General features: G+C 35.9%; 2 protein-coding genes across 4 annotated transcripts in view; one reads left to right on the top strand and one right to left on the bottom strand.

The window, feature by feature from the left end:
* The window catches only part of METTL21A (methyltransferase 21A, HSPA lysine), a 47,618-nt gene extending 27,758 nt beyond the window's left edge, over positions 1–19,860 (top strand). Inside the window, exon 4 of the mRNA XM_080667597.1 lies at positions 19,770–19,860. Coding sequence (XP_080523723.1) covers positions 19,770–19,786 — 17 coding nt within the window. The 3' untranslated portion in view covers positions 19,787–19,860. The remainder of the gene's footprint in view (positions 1–19,769) is intronic.
* CREB1 (cAMP responsive element binding protein 1) overlaps positions 1–20,181 on the bottom strand; it is a 56,039-nt gene that overhangs the window by 5,967 nt on the left and 29,891 nt on the right. For all 3 annotated transcript variants that reach the window (XM_080667590.1, XM_080667591.1, XM_080667592.1), the window contains 4 exons: positions 12,400–12,500; positions 9,286–9,428; positions 4,553–4,735; positions 2,539–2,689 (listed from right to left, as the gene is read on the bottom strand). In XM_080667590.1, the coding sequence (XP_080523716.1) occupies positions 2,539–2,689; positions 4,553–4,735; positions 9,286–9,428; positions 12,400–12,500 (578 nt within the window). The remainder of the gene's footprint in view (positions 1–2,538; positions 2,690–4,552; positions 4,736–9,285; positions 9,429–12,399; positions 12,501–20,181) is intronic.

Raw genomic sequence — 20,181 nt, 5'->3', positions numbered from 1 at the left:
GATCTTAAAATAGGAAAATTATCCTGGATTATTATCTGAGTGGGGCCAATGTAATCAGAAGGGTCTCTAAAAGTGGCAGAGAGGCAGAAGATATGACTATAAAAGGAAGACACAGCAAGATGCTACACTGATGACTTTGAAGACGGAGAAGGAGCCATGAGCCAAGGAATGTTAGGTAGCCACTAGAAGCTGGAAAGGCAAGGAGACAGGAGACACTCTCTCCTGGACTCTCCAGAAAGGAACCAAGTCCTGTATGCTGGAAAATGAGTATATATTGTGTTCATAGAATGAAAGCATCAGTATTTTTAAGATGCTCCTCAATTTGACCTATAAACTCAACACAATCTTAATAAAAATCTCAGCAAACTTTCTCATAGACATCAACAAACTGATTCTAAAATTTATATGAAAATGCAAAGAAACCAGAATGGCTAAAACAATTCTATGAAAGAACAAAGTTGGAGGACTCACATTATCCAATTCAAAACTTACTAATAGTAATCCAGACAGCATGATATTGATGAAAGGGGAGACACAGACCAATGAAAAAAAGCTAGATAGTCCAGAAACAGACATACACAAATACAGTCAGTTAATTTTTGGCAAAAGTGCAATGGCAATAGAGAAAGGAGAGTCTTTGTAACAAATGGTGCTGGATGAATGAGTGTCCATATACAGAAAATGAAACCTGACACACCTCACACCTTATACAAAAGTTAACTCAAAAGGGATCATAGGCCTAAATGTAAAACAATCTCACATTTGATATAGAGCAATTGGATCTCATACATTGTTGGTGGGAATGCAAAATGGTACAGCCATTCTGGAAAACAGTTTGGCTGTTTTCTTATAAAGTTAAATATATACTTACTATTCCACTCAGCCAGACCACTCCTAGATATGTACTCAAGTGAACTGAAAGTTCATATAAAACCTGTATGTAAGTATTTATAGTATCTTTATTCATAATCCTCCAAAGCTGGAAACAACTAATATGAACTTCAGGGTAAACCAGAGTACATATATACAATGAAATATCAGAGATAAAACCAATTATTGATTCATGCAACACTAGTTAATGAATCTTAAATGCATTTTGCTAAGTGAAAAAGCCAGATCCAAAAGACTACATACTGTATGATTCCATTTATGTTAGATTCTGAAATATGCAACCCTGGGTGGGCTGTGGGTTCCTGTTTTATAAGAGAAAACTGAGGTTTAAAAGGTTAATATGTTCTTCCAAAATCACAGTAAAAGGGGTAGATACAGGATTTGAATCCAGATCTTTGATGTCCAATCTCTATGTTTCTTTCGATTTATTCATAGTGTTTGAAGATTCTTGGGGTGAACAGCAAAGGCATATTTTCACCAATTTATAACTTCTTATATCTTTATATACCTCATTTTCATTTTATTAATATTAAAATCCTAAGGTAAATATAAGCAAATAAAAATATTTTGTTTTTTAATGGCAAAATCATTTACAGCTATGAATTTATGATATGGAGCATTTTTATTGTTGATGACTAATTCTATTTTGAGATTTTGTCAATTACAAGGTATTCTTAGACAATCTATTTTCAAAGAATATTTAAGTATTAAACTATTACTATTTTGAGTAAAGGTAATAGTCATTAAGCCATGGATTAGCCATCATACATTTACTATATTACAAAAGAACTTAACATTTAATTTTAATAACATACATGAAACTATTCATCTTGAAACATACTGCTCATGAAAAGAAACAAATTTAAAAAAATATGTATTTCTAGCCCTAGCTGGTTTGGCTCAGCGAATAGAGCGTCGGCCTGCAAACTGAAAGGTCCCAGGTTCGATTCCGGTCAAGGGCACATGCCCAGGTTGTGGGCTCGATCCCCAGTGGGGGACTTGCAGGGGCAGCCGATCCATGATTCTCTCTCATCATGGATGTTTCTATCTCTATAGGAATATATGTGTGTGTGTGTGTGTGTGTGTGTGTGTATATATGTTTCTATCTCTATAGGAATATGTATATATATGTTTCTATTGATTTCAGAGAGGAAGGAAAAGGGAGAGACAGAAACATCCATGATGAGAGAGAATCATTGATCGGTTGCCTTCTGCACACCCCCTGTTGGGGGTTGAGCCATAACCCAAGCATGTGCCCTTGACTGGAATTGAACCTGGGACCCTTCAGTCCCCAGGCTGGTGCTCTATCCACTGAGCCAAACCATCTAGGGCAAAAACAAACAATTTTTAAATAAACTAGCTAGTTGGTTAAAGCATAATGAATATATAGCAAATTGTGCACTAAGCCTGTCATGGGGAAATTGCAGGAAAGAAAACTACTTTATGATCAAAGATTAATCCATAATACTGCTAGCCATTTCATAAGTGCAGTTTATTAAATAAAGAAGTTTTAGCAAGATCCATCAATTCTACCAGAAAAAAATTCAGCACAAATATCCCATTGTCAGCAGATGTAAAGACACACATCTGGAAGAATGTGAAGACATAGCAGACTTACACCAATCTCAGTAAATACAACATATGTACCTGTTCTTCATTAGACGAACCTCTCTCTTTCGTGCGGCTTCTTCAGCAGGCTGTGTAGGAAGCGCTGGAGAGGATGCCATAACAACTCCAGGGGCGATGGTGCTGGTGGGTGCTGTGCGAATCTGGTATGTTTGTACATCTCCAGAGGCCGCTGGAAAGAAAACCGGTGAATGTGGTGTAAGACACGGAAGCACTGTGCCCTGGTAAAACTAGGTATGCAATCATCATCTAAACATACATTTTGGATTAAAGGGGAGAGGGAAGGAACAGATGATTCTGACTAAAATGGTGAAAGAATCAGCATTACTGAGAAATAATTACTGAGAAATAATTCCCAACTTAATGTATTTATTAGTATAGACCGTGGGGGGAAAGAAGTCTTAACCTACATCTGCTGGGTTTTTAATTTATATTTCATTGGAATGCAGTTCTATTCTGTTGTTAACATGCTTACCAACCTTAAGTCTAAAAGGTAAGCAGGGCACAGCTTGGTTCATCTTCCTAGATATAGTCCTCAATGTCTTCCTTTGATATTGGTAAATTCATATTAAAAAATTTCAAGTAGACTCTTGCCACGACATAAAAACGACCATGATTTTTCATCAAATAGCAAAATAGAAGAAAAAATAAAGCATTATGGTCAACTATTATAAATTTCTAATTGACACAAAACTAAATATGAAAAAGTATACCAAGTGATGACAACTATATCATCTGTAAACATTGTTTAATGTATTAGTCTTCTAACTAAATGATCTATTACTTGTGAAAAGAAATACAATCACTACTGGTCAAACTGCTTCTAAAAACAGCTTAGTAATATGCCCTCCTAAGAATAAGGAACCTAACATTATCTGAGAGAATTTGAAGGTCTTTATAAAATTATCCGTATTTGTTAATATCAATTAAAATGTGTAGTTTGAGTGGAAAAGATTTATATACTAAACATGTTACCATCTTCAAACTGACGTTCAGAATTCAAATTCACTGACATCCTGCTTTACAATTTTTGAGTACCTGCATGTAAAGTGAAAAGGTGTTTTACTCCCATTAACAAGCAAAGTATTATCTTCTTCAAATATTATTTTTTAGTAACAGAATATATTCTGTAAATACATTAGGGCCCTTTAAGTAAATTATGACTCTCTCTAGTTGATGTTTTAGAATTATTCAAAAATTATCTTCTCTGATGAGGGGATGGGGCACAACTGTCATTACCTAACAGAGGCAAAACATATTATTAATAAAAACATTTTTAGAAACATTTTTTATTTCCTCAATATGCAAATTTCCAATCTGGTATAAACCATATATTAAAATAGTTTAAAAGAAAAATGATCAACTCTTATCCATAAAGATTCCTGAAACAAATTGGAAGAAAACAAAAAATTAAGTTAAATTAAATTAAACAGAAAAAAGCTATTTCTATAATTCATCAAGGATTTAACTACTACTTTTCTACATAGACCAGCAGAGTTACATACCGGATAAGCTTTTTCAGAAAAAATGCTTTCATTAGAAACAAAAAATGATAATCTTAGAAAATGAGGATGTAAATTTCTTTTGAATAAAACAGCAGAGAAACAGAAATTTGAATCTCCAGTTTCTTATCGGTACAACTCCCTCATTTGATACATGAAAAAAAATGAGCCCAGAGAAGCTGAGTCTTATTCAAGGTCACATAGCAAATCTATGCAGAATCTAAGCTAGAATCTAGCTTTCCTAACTCCTGATTTCATTGTTTTTCCATTTAACCTACCCTGTTTCTCCTATCCCCAAATTCTAGAGGTGTTAAAAATAGAAGTTATATTTTTAAAACTGAAAATAGTTGTTTTTATGCCATGACATTTTGGTCTAATTAGAATAATGGAAGAGTTAGTGGAAAATTTATTTATAATGAAGAAAAATTTACATTTCAACAGTGTTTTACAGTATTATACTTACTTTTTCTGAGCTTATAAAATTTCAACCTTTCAAAGAATGTACCATACCTGTGAAACCTGAATTCACTTACCTTGAACAACAACTTGGTTGCTGGGCACTAAGATCTGCTGTCCATCAGTGGTCTGTGCATACTGTAGAATGGTAGTACCCGGCTGAGTGGCGGCTGCGTTGGTCATGGTTAATGTTTGCAGACCCTGTACCCCATCGGTACCATTGTTAGCCAGTTGTATTGCTCCTCCCTGGGTAATGGCAACTAAAACCCAATGAATTTTATTGTTACAATTTTAATTAATACCATATAGGACTTTTACAACACACTAAATTCAAAGTAGAGTAATTTGTGAGACATAAACTTGGAGAAACTATAACAGCAAATAACACTGGCAAGAAGGATTTGGTACTCTGAAGTACCTTTCTGCTCAGGAAACCCACAATCAACTTCTATAATATAAATGGGCTCTATGTACCACATTATAATCTACACTAATAAAAGAGAAATATGCAAATTGACTGTACCTCAGTGATGCCCATAAGCCAATCAGGAGTGGGTATGCAAATTAAACCAGCAAAGATAGCAGGTTAATTTGCATATGCAGGCACGGAGTGGCCGGGCAGGGCAGGATGCCTGCTATGAAGGGGAGGGCAGGGGGCAGAGGGAGCTGCAGGAGTGGTGCTCCGGCCGGGAGCGAGGACTTGCAGGCTCCCAGCGGCCGGGAGCGAAGCCAAGGGAAGGAAGGCCTATTCTTGCACGAATCTTCATGCAACGGGCCTCTAGTTTATAATAATGTCTGTTAATTTTTTAAAAAGTAGTTAAATGAGAAAATATTAGAATTCCTTTTGAAGTTTTTTGGTTTAGAGGAGGTACCATTTTGTGATCCATACTTCCTTTATTCTAGCACTAACTACCTAATATTCTGTTTAGTATTTGCTATCTCACTAAATTTCTTGAGGATAGGAAATGTGGTTTTTCTTCTCTACTTTCATATTCTTAGTGCAATAACGGGCATGTAATAGGCACCCAGTAAATGGTTGTCTTAATGCATAATTAATAAAGTAGCTCAGTAGTACATTCTTTTCTCTAACCTGCTAGCAATGCACAACCATAACAAAAGTCCACTCAATGAAACAACTGAAATGTCCCATGGAACTTAATTATCAGAGTCTCTCATGGACTTCAAAATTAGAGCTTAAGATCATCATCTAGAGAAAAAATAACTTGACTGCTATTTTTTTTATTATTATTTACTAACTAACCACACATCATTCATCTGTTACGAAGTAATCAACTTTGGCTCATGCTATTAGATATTTCACTTTATAAAAACAACTAGAGGCCCGATGCACAAAATCTGTGCAAGGGGAAAGGCCCCCCTCCCCCACCCCGCCTCAGCGGTGGCCGCCAGCCTCTGTCTCGGCGGCTTCGTCGGTCTAATTAGCATATTATGCTTTTATTATTATAGATGAATTCACCTTTATGGTAGAGTGCATAGATAAAGTCAATGAAAAGAAATAGATCATTCATTATTTTATTTGGAAGAAACAATCCTTTGGATACCAGCATTGAGATAACTGGATCCTTTTCCAGACTCCCTGTTTGAGTTCAAGTTTTCCAAAGAGACTAAAAATTACAATATTACATATAAAATTGCATAGATTTTTAACTAAATTAGTCAACATGTCTGACTTAAGCATGTTACTTTTTGTGTGTTAGAAAGGAATTAACTTGGGACTAACTGTCAGCTAGCTCTAGTAACTAATATCCCGAGTCATCTGAATATGGAAAATTGATTACCTATTGTTCAATCAAGAAATAATAACAGTTAATGGCTTTCATCTGGTTTACAAATGATACCTGTGGAAATTAAGATACTGGCAAATACAGCCCATTCACTTTAGCTAATCCTATAAGTTTTACTTATTTCTGACAATGATAAAAAAAGGGATATATAAGAACTATTCTGAGATTAATATTGCAAGATAACTTGAAAGAATCAGGTTAAGAGAACCAAACCACAATTTTTCATATAGAGTTTATTAATAATAAGCAAATTCTATTGTATTTAACACATACAGCTTTCTTGGCTACCTACCAATGAACTCAAGGTGGGAGAAAACTAGATATCAGGAGATCTGGGGTCTAGTCCAACTTCCATCACTAAACTGTTATTTGAATCTGTTATCTCTTCTGTAAAAATAAAAATATCTGGTTCTAGCCACTAAAGTAAAATTGTTGTAAAAATCAAATGAGATAATGTATATGAAAGTACTCTGAAAACTGAAGTCTGATTCTACCAAACATGGTTTTTCTCAATATTTATTATACAATAATTATTTCTTAATTATTCCAAAAGGATTTCAGATAGCTTTCAATAAAACTAAATTCATTAAAACAAGAAGAAAAAGATAGAAGTCAAGTAACTGATGTGTCTCTAGGTGTATATAATACTAACCCTACCAGAAAATCTAGATGGAAAGAATGTAATTAAACATAAACTTAGCTGAGATTCTCAGCAGCCAAAATAAAGAGGAAAACAATATGGGTTACAGTTTTCTTCAGTGAAACAAAAAATTCAAGTTCAAAATGATAGACACATGTTTTCTAACTAAAAATAGAATCTTTCAAGACTTTATTACCAGAGACAGTGAACCAAGTATGAATTAAATTAGTAACAGTATTAATAAAAACCATAACCAATTTATGGAAGGAACAAAAACTGGTGCAGCCACTGGGAAGGGCAACTGGGAAGGATTCAACAATTCTACTCTTTGGATGCTACTTCACCGAGACATTACAACATATATAAGAATGTTCATGGAGCATTATTTGAAACACTAGAGATGTTCTGTATGTTCATCAGTATGTGTGTGTGTGTGTGAGACTGTTTAAATAAATATTCTATTTATACAATAAAACACAATATAGCTGTTAAAGACACAATACATATAACTATTTGTATATAATTGTCTATATAAATAATGTAGTTCTCACTTGTATAAAAATACATGATAACATGTGTTTATATAAATAGAAGGAAAAAGAATGAAAGATCATATACCAAATACTTACTACTGGGAAGAAATGAAAAAGAATTTTACTTCTTATTAATACTATGAACCTATACCACTTGAATTTTCACAACCATGTGTTTGTTTTATAAGTTAAGAAATACAAATAAATGTTGTTGTGTATGTAAGTAGGCATTATATTGGTTCTTAATGACAATCAAGAACATAATGTTAAATCAGTTCCATCAAGGCCATGTGTATACATACACTCAGAATAAGAAAGATAATGATTAAGATTTAAAAACCTCAAAGCATTAACCTTTAAAAACTAGTAATCTCCTCAGTTGCTGGAGGAGAGCAGTTTGCCCAAGTAAACATGGACTTTTCTGAACTTCGCTTTCCTATTTGGATTCTGATATGCCTCTTTCCTAAAGAGCATGCTTCCCAGTTCAAGTCAGACTCGCTTCACTAAGCTAATCACTGTCACTAAGGGGAGCAGGCTATCTCCCCCATGCGTGCTCAAGCAGGAGAAAAATAAAGGTCATGTATCTATGTCTTAGAATACACATCTTGAGTAACACAAATTATCTGGTTATAAGGTTAAAAAATACACACGTACACGTACATAGATAGTACCTGTTTATCTCTGCCAACAAAGAACTTAAGGAGGAAAAAGGTAACTGAACTCTTATTAAATTTACAGAGTGGACAAGAAACTTAGTAAAAAATGCCTTCCTTCTACTTACTATGAAAAGTTTCAGCTTTGAGAGAGCTAAAAAGTCTGCTACTTGCAAATTTGTTGTTAATCCAGCTGAAATGCAAACCAAGTTTGAGTTATAACTGGAAAACTATTAACTTGGGAGTCAAACTTTTATACATATTCCTGACAAAGGCTTCCCCAGGGCATTAGAAAACTAATGCAGGAAAGGCGTTTCAAGGTGTACATTTAACTTATAATTAAGGAAGGGATGGGAGAAAACATAATGGGCAGTACTGAAGTTAATGAACAAATCAAAAGGAAGATATCATCAATATGAGGCACATTGGGAGACAAAAGATACGAGGAAAAAAGAACAGAAAGTACCACTCACACAAATGCCTTTGATCAAATAAAAGCAGAACTCAAAAGTACTTTATAACAGACTTAGGTGAAAGGTAAGTATTATAACAGAAATGGAAACTTTGAATTTTGCAAAAGAAACCTTTGCTTTTTATAAGCCAAAAAGGATGTAATTCAGCAACCCTTATGCTTTCACTATCATAATTCACTACACTATCTTTCATATTAAAAGGAATAATAGCCCCACCGCAGTCGCTCAGTGGTCAAGCGCCAACCTATGAACCAGGAGGTCACAGTTTGGTTCGATTCCATTCAGGGCACAAGCCTGGGTTGTGGGCTCGATCCCCTGTAGGGGACATGCAGGAGGCAGTTGATCAGTGATTCTCTCTCATCATTGATGTTTCTATCCCTCTTCCTTCCTCTCTGAAATCAATAAAAATATATTAAAAAAATTTTTTAAAACCTGAAGTAGTGGTTCAAAAAACTTCTAAGACTCTCCATGCATCGGCATAAAACGTAGGGCCATCTAAAGGGCTTACATACTTGAGCAATCCAAATTAAAACCCTGAAGAAAAAAAAATACTGCCGTTACAGAACTTAGCATATTGAACAGTAAAGGAAATATAATAATGACAGCAAGACTGAGAAAAGGGTTGGCATTTTTATAATTCCTTAAAGGAGAATGCAGACATTAGTTTTTCATCTCACTTTCCAAAACAGAAATATCTATTACTCACTATACTGTCCACTGCTAGTTTGGTAAATCGGCGTTGGCACCGTTACAGTGGTGATGGCGGGGGCTGAAGTCTCCTCTTCAGACTTCTCTTCTTCAATTCTTGGCACTCCTGGTGCATCAGAAGATAAGTCATTCAAAATTTTCCTAGAAAAATAGAGAATTATATTAATTAAAATAAAAGTGACATTTACTAGTATTAGCTAAATACAATAATAGGAAAAGATCAGAAAACTGGGAAGAAGCTGCTAGTGCATTGGACAAAGTTTAAAATATAAAAATTTATAAGAATAAACTAAAAGCTCTAGCCAGTTTGTCTCAGTGGATAGAGTGTCGGCCTGTGGACTGAAGGGTCCCGGGTTCGATTCCGGTCGGGGGCACATGCCTGGATTGCGGGCTTGATCCCCAATGGGGGGCGTGCAGGAGGCAGCTGATCGATGATTCTCTCTCATCATTGATGTTTCTGTCCCTCTCTCTCTTTCCCTTCCTCTGTGAAATCAATAAAAATATATTAAAAAAAAAGAATAAACTAAAAAAGGATCAGGGATCTATATGTCAAAATGAAACCTTACAAGGAACAGATAAACACAGATGGATTTTTCTTTTTTTTCCCCAATATATTTTTATTTATTTCAGAGAGGAAGGGAGAGAGAGATAGAAACATCAACGAAGAGAGAATCACGATGAGCAAGAATCATGGATTGGCTGCCTCCTGCATGCCCCCCACTGGGGGTGGAGCCCGCAACCTGGGCATGTGCCCTTAACTGGAATCGAACCCAGGATCCTTCAGTCCGCAGGTGGACGCTCTATCCACTGAGCCAAACCAGCTAGGGCCAGATGAATTTTTCTTAAACCTGAATGTAAACACTGTGATTCAAAAATCCAGGTGTAAGTAAAGAAGAGATTAATAAAAATAATTAATGAAATTAATTAAAAAATCATTTTGCATGGCAAAGGATATAAAAAATTAAATCAAGAGATATCATCAATACTAGGAGAAAATGTTTACATATATTACATACAAAAGGGCCAATATTCCTGATATATAAAGAACTCTTAAACATTGATGGGGGGGAAAAAAGATCAAAGCCGTGAGAAAACAGAAACTCATACACTAATGTTGGGAGTATAAAATCAGAATAACCGTTATGGAAGGAATTTGGTAACATCTAACAAAACTATATGTTTACATAGCAGTCTCCTAGGAATTTACCCTTAAGATATACTTCCAACAGCATGAAAATATGTATGCGTAAGGGTATTCATGGTAGTATTGTTTGTAACAGCATATAATGGAAACAATCTATATGTCCACACATAGGAGAATGGTTGAATAAATTATGGTTCATCCCAATAATGGATACACATGGTACCTTTAGTATATGAAAGTGAAGTAAGAAAATATACATGTATCTCCTTGTCTGTTCAAGAAAAAGAGAGGGGGTGGGAGAGGGAGAGGGGGAGAGAGAGAGGAAACAGAGTTTGATGAAATTAGTATCTACTGGAAATGGTTGGGAAAGAAGTGTAGAAGAAATGAGTGAGCAGGGACATTCTGAGTATATGTATATATTTTTTGGTACAATTCTAACTTTCAGAATCATGCTAATGTTTCACATATTCAAAACAAAAGAAAATAATATCAACAAGGATGGGGGAAATTCTAAAAATGGAATATAAACAAAAACAAATGAATTTTACCATATTTCAAATTAATAACATAATGACAGAAGAGAGGAAAAAACCCTAACCCAAGTAATTTTTGACATCTTAAATTTCCAGCAAATCAGTCTGCATTAGTCACTTAGCTTTAACAGTCTACCCAAACTCTGCCCCTTTATGTTTTTTCTGTCACATCTTCATAGTATGCTCATTAACAGATTTATAATTATAAGAGTAACCAACGGATGCAAAACATTGGGGGGTGAGGGCATGTATGGGAGTGGGGTGGGGGGGCAATGGTAAGATATGTACACATATAATACCTTAATAAAAAAAAATAAAATAAAACCAAATTTCTATGGGTAACCTTTCTAGCTATATGCTAAAAAAAAAACACACACACAGATTTATAATTACTGTTTTCTGTATTTGTCTTTCAAATCATATAGGAAAAAAAGAGAAATTACAAAGCAAAACTATAATAATCCTGGCTTTTATATATTTTTTTAAAATATATTTTATTGATTTTAGAGAAGAAGGAAGAAGGAGAGATAGTAACATCAATGATGAGAGAGAATCATTGATTGGCTGCCTCCTGCACGCTCCCTATTGGGGACCAAGCCTGCAACCCAGGCATGTGCCCTTGGCCAGAATCAAACCTGGGACCCTTCAGTCTGCAGGCCGACACTCTATCCATTGAGCCAAACCAGCTAGGGCCTGGCTTTTATATTTATCTATGTAATTACTTTTACTAGTATTGTATAAAATATTCTATTACTGTCTCTTTAAATAATTTCCTTTCTCCAAATTTCCCCTCAGGAAATTATATAAATGCTGATGCTCTAGCCACTGAAGAGTCAAACCAGCTAGGGTTGAACGTTATTAAACTCTAAAGTAAGCTTATGAAGATTTGCAGAATTAATCTTCCTGGAGATATTGAATATGAAGCCAATATCTAAATATAAAAAAAATGGTTTGGTCCATCTTGGAGGCAAGGCATGGACCAGGCAACTTCTCTAACTGAATATTAAAACTACAGTAAGGTGCCCCTAAAATTAGGGGCTATCAGCAAAGCAACACCCTGAAACAACTATTAACAGTTATCTGCCAAGTACCATCGCACAAGAAAATGGTTGGCAAATGTATTGCTAAGTAGATGAATAGTACAGTGTCAGAAGTGATATGTAACTAGAAAATACTATAACCTTATTAAGTGTATTTCCAACTTTTAAACTGAAAAGCAGTAGCCAGCATAATCTACAAAAACAGAAGCAGAAAAAAAAATATCAGTGTTTATCCAGGACTGTTCAGAGTAAGAAGTGCTCTTATTCTGTACGATAAGCTTCCGACTTATTTTACTCAAGATGAAGAAAAGTAAGCTACTGGGTCCTGAGCTGAGCAGCTAATTGTTTTCCCGACATCTCTGATTTTAAGTTCTTTTGACTATTAAATTCCATACCTGTAGGAAGGCCTCCTTGAAAGAATCTCTCTTCGTTTCTGGGAATCAGTTACACTATCCACTGACTCCTGTGAATCTTCACTTTCTGCAATAGTTGAAATCTGAAAATAAAGAACTTTATCTTGATAATCAAATTTCATTCCCATAAAATATTTATGAATTTCAAGAAAAGGTCAAATACAAAAGGACATACATAAGCCTTATACATGCTTCAGTAGATTAACAAAATCCCTTTTTATGAGAGACCTACACCGATCACTTTCCCCTCCCATTCACTTATTCTATAGAAGTCGGAGGACCTAAAAAAAATTGTCGAAATCACACTTCTGTGATATCCAAATTCAGCTTAATCTCTTCCAGGACTTCATGTAATCAATCCTGAATGCATCAATAGTACCTGTCAGTTTTCTTACAGTTGTTAGAAAAAGTTTATCAAGTAAAATAAAGTGTCTGACATGAAGGTAAGAAAAAATGACTGAATATTTGGTCATATAAGTCTATACAGTGACTATACAAATACTTTCCTTTAACTACTGTGTAAACACTTATAAATATATTTACAAGTGTACAAATAAGATTAGCGATACCCCAACGCATTCCAGATGGCTAGCTAGTAAATTAGGAAGAAGCTCTGTTACATATAGTTGTGGCTCAAAATTGGTAATCTACAATTTTTATTAAGCAAACTCAAAATTAAAGAACTGTGCATTTCTGGAAAGTATCCCTGAACTGTAAAGTAATGAAGTTGAATAAAGATTTTACATGGGATTTAAAGTAGCAACTAGGATTTCTTACTATGTGCTAAGTACTCTGCTAAATACATATATTATTTAATACTCACTAAAACAGTAACATTGGGTGCTGGATAAGTATAATTATTATATGTATTTTATAGACAGAAAAGCTAAGGCACAAAGAAGTTAAGTAACTCACCCGAGCCACAAAGCTAGGAAGTAGTGGAGTCACTGTCAGTACTTGTCATCTCAGTTTTAAACACCTTACGGGCACCCAAATCCTATTGGTTCCAATCTCAAACCAGTTTTTTCAGAAGTGTTTTCAGACCATTTTCAGACTAGGAGTTCACTCACCTAGGCAAGCTTTCTGTCAGACTTTTACTGCCAAGTTTCCCTCACCTGCTCCAGCAGGAGCCTCCTTCTCCATCCTGAACTAGGTGTGCACGATGCTGTCAGAGTGAGGTTTAGATTCAAACAGGGCAAAAGGGCCTATGTGGGTTAGCTCCCTGTCAAAATTTATGGCAATAACAATAAGAAAAAACATATTCAGAGGAACCAGAGACATCCCAAAGGTACTATGTACATCAAGCATGTCAAACTCAAAGGCTAACACGGACCAAATAAACAAGGTTTAAGTTTTTATGGGTTGCAAAAAAACAAAAGCTTCAATTTTCATAAAAATGAAGGTTTATTTTGATAGAGACATGCTGAATACAAAGGGCTGAAATAAATGAGTTATCGTTAACATAAAATAATAGAACATTTTAATAAAAGTTAATATTTTTTCTTAAACATTAATTTACCAGACACTGAATAACAGCACAAATTAATAAGTGTAACGCAAATAAACCTATTTTTCTTGTTCTCCAAAAGCAAAATATTTCCTGTTGCGCACTCCAAACAAGTCAGTCCAAGACTAATGACGTGGCAATCGGCTAAAATATTCACTGCTAGCAGGGGTGGGCAAACTTTTTGACTCGAAGGCCACAATGGGTTCTTAAACTGGACCGGAGGGCCGGAACAAAAGCATGGATGGAGTGTTTGTGTGAACTAATATAAATTCAAAGTAAAGGAGCGGAGGGGAGAGCAAGAGAACCCTCCGCTCTTTCAGCTCCGCCGGCCGAATAGAACAGCCGAACGGGCCAGATCCGGCCCGCGGGCTGTAGTTTGCCCACGGCTGACTGCTAGTATTAGTGGAGAGAAATGGTGCGCCTATGTGTAAAGCGTGTAAGGGAAATGAATGCAACACGATTATAGTAATCAGTCATTAGCGAACGTTGTAGTTCATTACTAATAATTATGTATAACAGGATATTGTGAAAATTAAGTTATGAAATTTTTATTAAAATGTTTTTTACATACCATTATATTGGCTAGGCTGCAAAAATACTCATTGTGGGCTGCGAGTCTGACATGCTTGATGTACATGGTCTGAGCCTAAGAGTTAGAGTGCAGGCACTCGTTTTGACAGGGCTTTGTGATATGCACTCACTTTAAAATATAAGTATAGTCCTTAAGACCTAAAATATAACAGGAACATTTAAGGAATCCAGAAATGACAGATAAAAAGATGGGCAAGGCTGAATTTACTCTGTAATTCTCTGCAGAGTAATAACACTACAGTTACTGCGAAAGGAGCACACAGAACCACTTCTCACTAATCTGGAGCTGCTGTAACTAGCCCACTCAGTGTGTCTGCACAGACTTTCTCACTGAGGTAGAGCAGATGAGCAGCTGTGAAAAGGCCTTAACAGAAGGTCAGAATTTCAAGGAATAACAAGACAGAATTCATAGTGGGCAGTATTTTATATCAAAAGTGTTTACCTTCATTAATATTTCTCAGAATCTTAGGTCCTCTATTATTCTTTTTGCCTTGTTTGACTCTCATCCTTACAACCTTTTTTAAGGATATACAGTGACTTAGGCACACTCTCCCAGGTTGAACGTCATCAAAACAACTTCAAAACATGTTACATAAACCACCCACGTGACAGTTTCAAAATCAAATAAATTAATGTTACTTTTTGTATGTAGCCTTTAATTTTTTCAAACTCAGTGGATCTATTGCTCTTAGTAGGAGGAAAAAAAAATCAACTCTTCCTCTGATCTAAAAGATTTTGTCAATTCAGACAAAAGGAATTAACTTACCATATTGTAATTACTTAGAACTATGAGGCCAATTCCTATGGATTGTCTACCCAAAATAAAAAACCAAACAAACAAAACCAAAAACACCCAGTGGACCCACATTTCTGAGACTAATAAAAATCATGTAAAAAAGTCCTTTTTATGTGCCCTGGCTGGTGTAGCTCAGTTGTTTGGGCATTGTTCCATGAACCTCAAGGTTATTTCCCAGTCAGAACACATGCCCAGGTTGTGGGCTCGATCCCTGGTGGGGGGACATGCAGGAGGGAGCCGATTGATGTTCTGCACTCACATCGATGTTTCTTTCTCTCTCTCCCTCTCCCTTACTCTCTCTCTAAAAATCAATAAAAATACTTTAAAAAGTCCTTTTTATAAATAAAAACTAGAGGCCCGGTGCACAAAATTCGTGTGGGGGTGGGGGGGAGGGAGGTGTATGTGTTCCTCAGCCCAGACTGCACCCTCTCCAATCTGGGACATCCCTCTCACAATCCAGGACTGCTGGCTCCCAACTGCTCGCCTGCCTACCTTCTGATTGCCCCTAAGTGTCCTCCCCTGCAGGCCTGGTCCCTCCCAACTGCCCACCCCTGCTGGCCTGGTTGTCCCTAACTGCTCTCCCCTGTAGACCTGGTCCCTCCCAACTGCCCTCCCCTGCTGGCCATCTTGTGGTGGCCATCTTGTGTCCACATGGGGGCAGCCATTTATTACCACATGGGGGCAGCCATCTTGTGTGTTGGAGTGATGGTCAATTTGCATATTACCCTTTTATTAGATAGGATTAGTAATTATAGTTTAATATATTTAATAGGCTATTAAAAATAACCACATGAAAAATTACATCCCAATTTTAAATATCATAGACTACTTCATTCCAATGATAGACCACTTCCTTTGAGCCTCACCCTCTGTCACCCCACTTATAACCCCCTTCTGGAGCTCCTTAAATAAGTCTTTAACCTTTGCCACTTATAAGTCAACTAGAGGCCCAGTGCATGAAATTCATGCACGGGGGGTGGGGGTGTCCCTCAGCTCAGCCTGCACCCTCTCCAATTTGGGACATCCCTCTCACAATCCGGGCCTGCTGGCTCTTAAACACTCTGCCTGCCAGCCTGCCAGCCTGCCAGCCTGCCAACCGCTCCCCTGCCGGCCTGATTGACGCCTAACTGCTCCCCTGCCAGCATGATCATCCCCAACTGCCCTCCCCTGCCAGCCTGATCGTCCTCAACTGCCTTCCCCTGCGGGGTTGAGGGGACTGGGGGACTCTGGCTGGATGAGACGGGGCTGAGGGGACTGGGTGCCGTCATCTTGTGAGGGTGTGACGGTCAATTAGCATATTCCCTCTTTGTTAGATAGGATACATTTTCAGAAGCCAAACTATCGCTTGTAGATGTAAAGTTTTAGATCTGTATTTCTCAATTCTCTTTTACTTTGTTAAAAACTTTTACCTATTTATATGGAGGGGAAAACTTCCTATTTTGATGTTTTTTTTTAATTTCAAAATAAAATATCAGTGAAAATCAAAGCACTGATAATATTAGATGCTTTCTCAAACTATACATAGTCCCCTGGAAACTTAAATACTTTTCCTGGGGAGAGTTCACACTCATGGCTCAGGTAGTTTTTTATTCAGTGGATCAAGATGTTCAATAAAAATCTAGAACAATAACTTCCAAGCACTTTTGATCTGCAGATCTCCCTTATAAATAAGAAAAATTTACATAAGCATGTATTTATTTGTAAATTTTAAGTGTTATTTTACATATGAAACAATATTTTAAAGAGATAGAGCAAGTATAAATATTAAAATGTATCTGTAAATTTCTTAAATCATTTCATTTTTTAAGAGTGAATGATTTGATTACTGTGCTTTGTCAAAAATCATTTAATAGTTTGTAACAGTGACTCAAAAATATGATTCTAAGCTTGGGCTTTTGAAATATGATTTAAAATTTGCTACTGTTGAAAAAAGAAACCTCTTGAGATGTAGATATAAAATAAGTGAATTTTTGGCTGCACTTACTTAATAAAACAATCATTTTTCTTTTTATCTATCAGTAATACAAACTTTTGATGAGATTTATCTAGCATATTTTCATTTCGCTGGTTCTCAGTTACTATATGCTAATAAAAAGTATTATGGTTTCATATTTTAACCAGTAAGTTCAACACCTACTGAAACTCTAGAGGACTTCTAAATAGTTTGAAAAATTCTATTTCCAGGTTTTAAAAGTATATAGATTTGACTTTTTAGTGGCCAAATTTACAGTTTTTACAGTAAATTTTTATTGTTTGCAGTTTTTAAAAAAAGGTATGAAAATATTTCCAAACTTTTATTTTCAAAATGCTCCTGCCACAGCACAAGTTTCTTTCAAAAACTAGTTACTCTCTCATGCATTAATATGTCACTTTCTCCCAGAAAGGATAGTTAAAAGATATTTTCTTTCCAAAAATATATTAGGTAATATGTCCCTTGCATATCCTTGCTTGCAATCATTAAAAATACCAGAAACTTTAGAACATGTGTCTTATGTAAAAAAACTAGTAATTCATCCTTTCATTAGATAACTCCAACACACTTTGCTATATGATAACCACAAAACCTCTATGTTGACAAGAGATTTTTATCATTGCTCCCATCACATTACACAGTATTGTAAAGATTCTATCAAAAATTCCATCTCCAACTACGCTCCTCCTTGCTCACTCTGTTTGAGTTACATCTTCTCACTATTCCTCGCTATTCCATACTCTTTCACTTCTGAGCCTCTGGACTTCCTTTTATTATTGTACTAGAGGCCTGGTGCGTGAAATTTATGCACAAGTAGGGTCCCTAGGTCTGGCCAGTGATCAGGGCCAATCAGGGCCTTCCTTCATTCCATGCCGTCCCCTGGTGGTCAGTGCATGTCATAGCGAGCAATCGAACTCCTGATCTCCCGGTCGAATTCCGGAGGGGACACTGCATATTAGCCTTTTACATACAGTATATAGATGGGCTAGCCTCCTTCACTGCCTTCTGCTTACCATGTTCCCTGACCACCCGACATAAAACAGAACACCCTTCTCTCCAAATCATTCTCCGCCACTTTCACTTGCTTTAATCATCTTCCCAGTACTTATCCTCACCTGACATATTTTATTTTTTCATTGTTTCTCTTCGCTCAAATGTGATCTTCATAAGAATAGGGAAGTATTATTTGTTCACTGCTGTCTTTCAAAGCACCTAGAATAGTGACTGGCACATAAAAACTGATCAATAAAAATTTGTTGAAGAAATGAATGTAATAATTTAAGGTAATCCATAAATCCTCTGACATGTTTAAATTATACTGTATTAAAAATGCATCCAAAACCAACAAATAAAAAGTGAGGACGCCACTGTTAACTTCTATACATTTATGTCACTCCCATAATATGTGAGATTTGACTCTCACATATACATAAGATAAAGTTAGGGTACCAATGTCAAGTAATAAATGGAATATTACTACAGCTTAGTTTCTGATATTCTTAGATTAAAAACTATAAACAGAAGTCCTAATATGTTATTCTCACACCTGAGAAATGTTCCTTGTATATTTTGGAAATGCTGTTCTAGAATAATACTATTCTCCCATCTAGAAGTTTGAGAAACCATTTCTCTCCTGTTGGATCACCTTTTTTGATGTAAACTACTTCCTAGTTATTAATACTAGTTACTGTTAACCAGCTGAAGTGACCATTTAAATGTAACAGATTCTCCATGGTTTAGGCCCTTTTTGAAAAATACTATATTTATGTCTCTGTTCCTAGAATTCAGGCTTTCAATTATAGGCATAACTCACGTTAATGGAAAAAATGTGTTCTTGAAAAGATGAACCCATTTCTACAGTTAATGGCCTATGACCCCCAAGTCTAAACTATTATTATTACTGTTGTCACAAAGTAAAGATTGAAAACAAGAATAAGCAAATATTGCATATTACCAAAAACTGTAATCTTAACAATTTTGTGGGTATAATTTTGGTAATTTTTTGGTGTTCTTTATAGAAAGATCTCCTACTATGAAGTGAAAAAGAAAAGTAAAGATTAATGTGAGCTTTGGAATCTTTCTACTATTATCAAGAAGAAGATATGAGTAATGGAATTAGTAATGGCATAGGATGGAGAATGTAAGGTAACATTAATGAAATAAAAACGGAGGCAAAGTATAAGAGACTATAACTCATCCACTATGATTCCACAGAAATATCAAATTCTTCCATTTTTAACTGGACAATACTGACTCCTACTTGGTAAAAAATTCCCTTCCAGGTATCTTTCAGTATGGAAATTCCCACAATTTAATGATTTCACACGAAAACACCCTTTCCCCCCCCCCACTAAGTGCTCAAGCAAGCCAAAAGCACAAGGACATAATGAAGCGGGGGTGGGGGGTTGGGGGGGGGTTAATAGCAGCTCAATACACAAAGTATAATATGGCAGACAAGATCTAACAAGTCCTTTCAACGTTAACAGAATGCTCCCAGGACTAAGGAGGCACTTTTCCCCTCTACAAATACCCATCAGTCTGGCTACCATGCCCAAGGAAAACCCAAAGCTCACCCACAAGAAGACAACAAGGATGGTGATGAGGAATCAAAGCTACACCATATAATAAATGACTGAAGAAAAATAGGCAATTGTTTGGTCTGATCTTTTTTTTTTTTTTTAATGGGAAGGGGGTGGGTGATGGGGAATAGGAAGCAGTCTAACAGAAAGGAGTTAAAACTTGCTTAACTGGGATCACCTGGTAAAAGGCATACCTGGTCTCTGTCTGAAAATCAATGGAAAAAATATCCTCGGTGAGGATTAAAAAAAAAAAAAAAAAAAAAAGAAAGGCATACCTAGTTCATCACATGGAACAATATTTTAGCAATTATCCCTAATT

Source organism: Plecotus auritus (assembly GCF_963455305.1).
Source record: "Plecotus auritus genome assembly, chromosome: 5".
Taxonomy (NCBI): domain Eukaryota; kingdom Metazoa; phylum Chordata; class Mammalia; order Chiroptera; family Vespertilionidae; genus Plecotus; species Plecotus auritus.
This window is presented reverse-complemented; position numbering and strand designations above follow the sequence as displayed.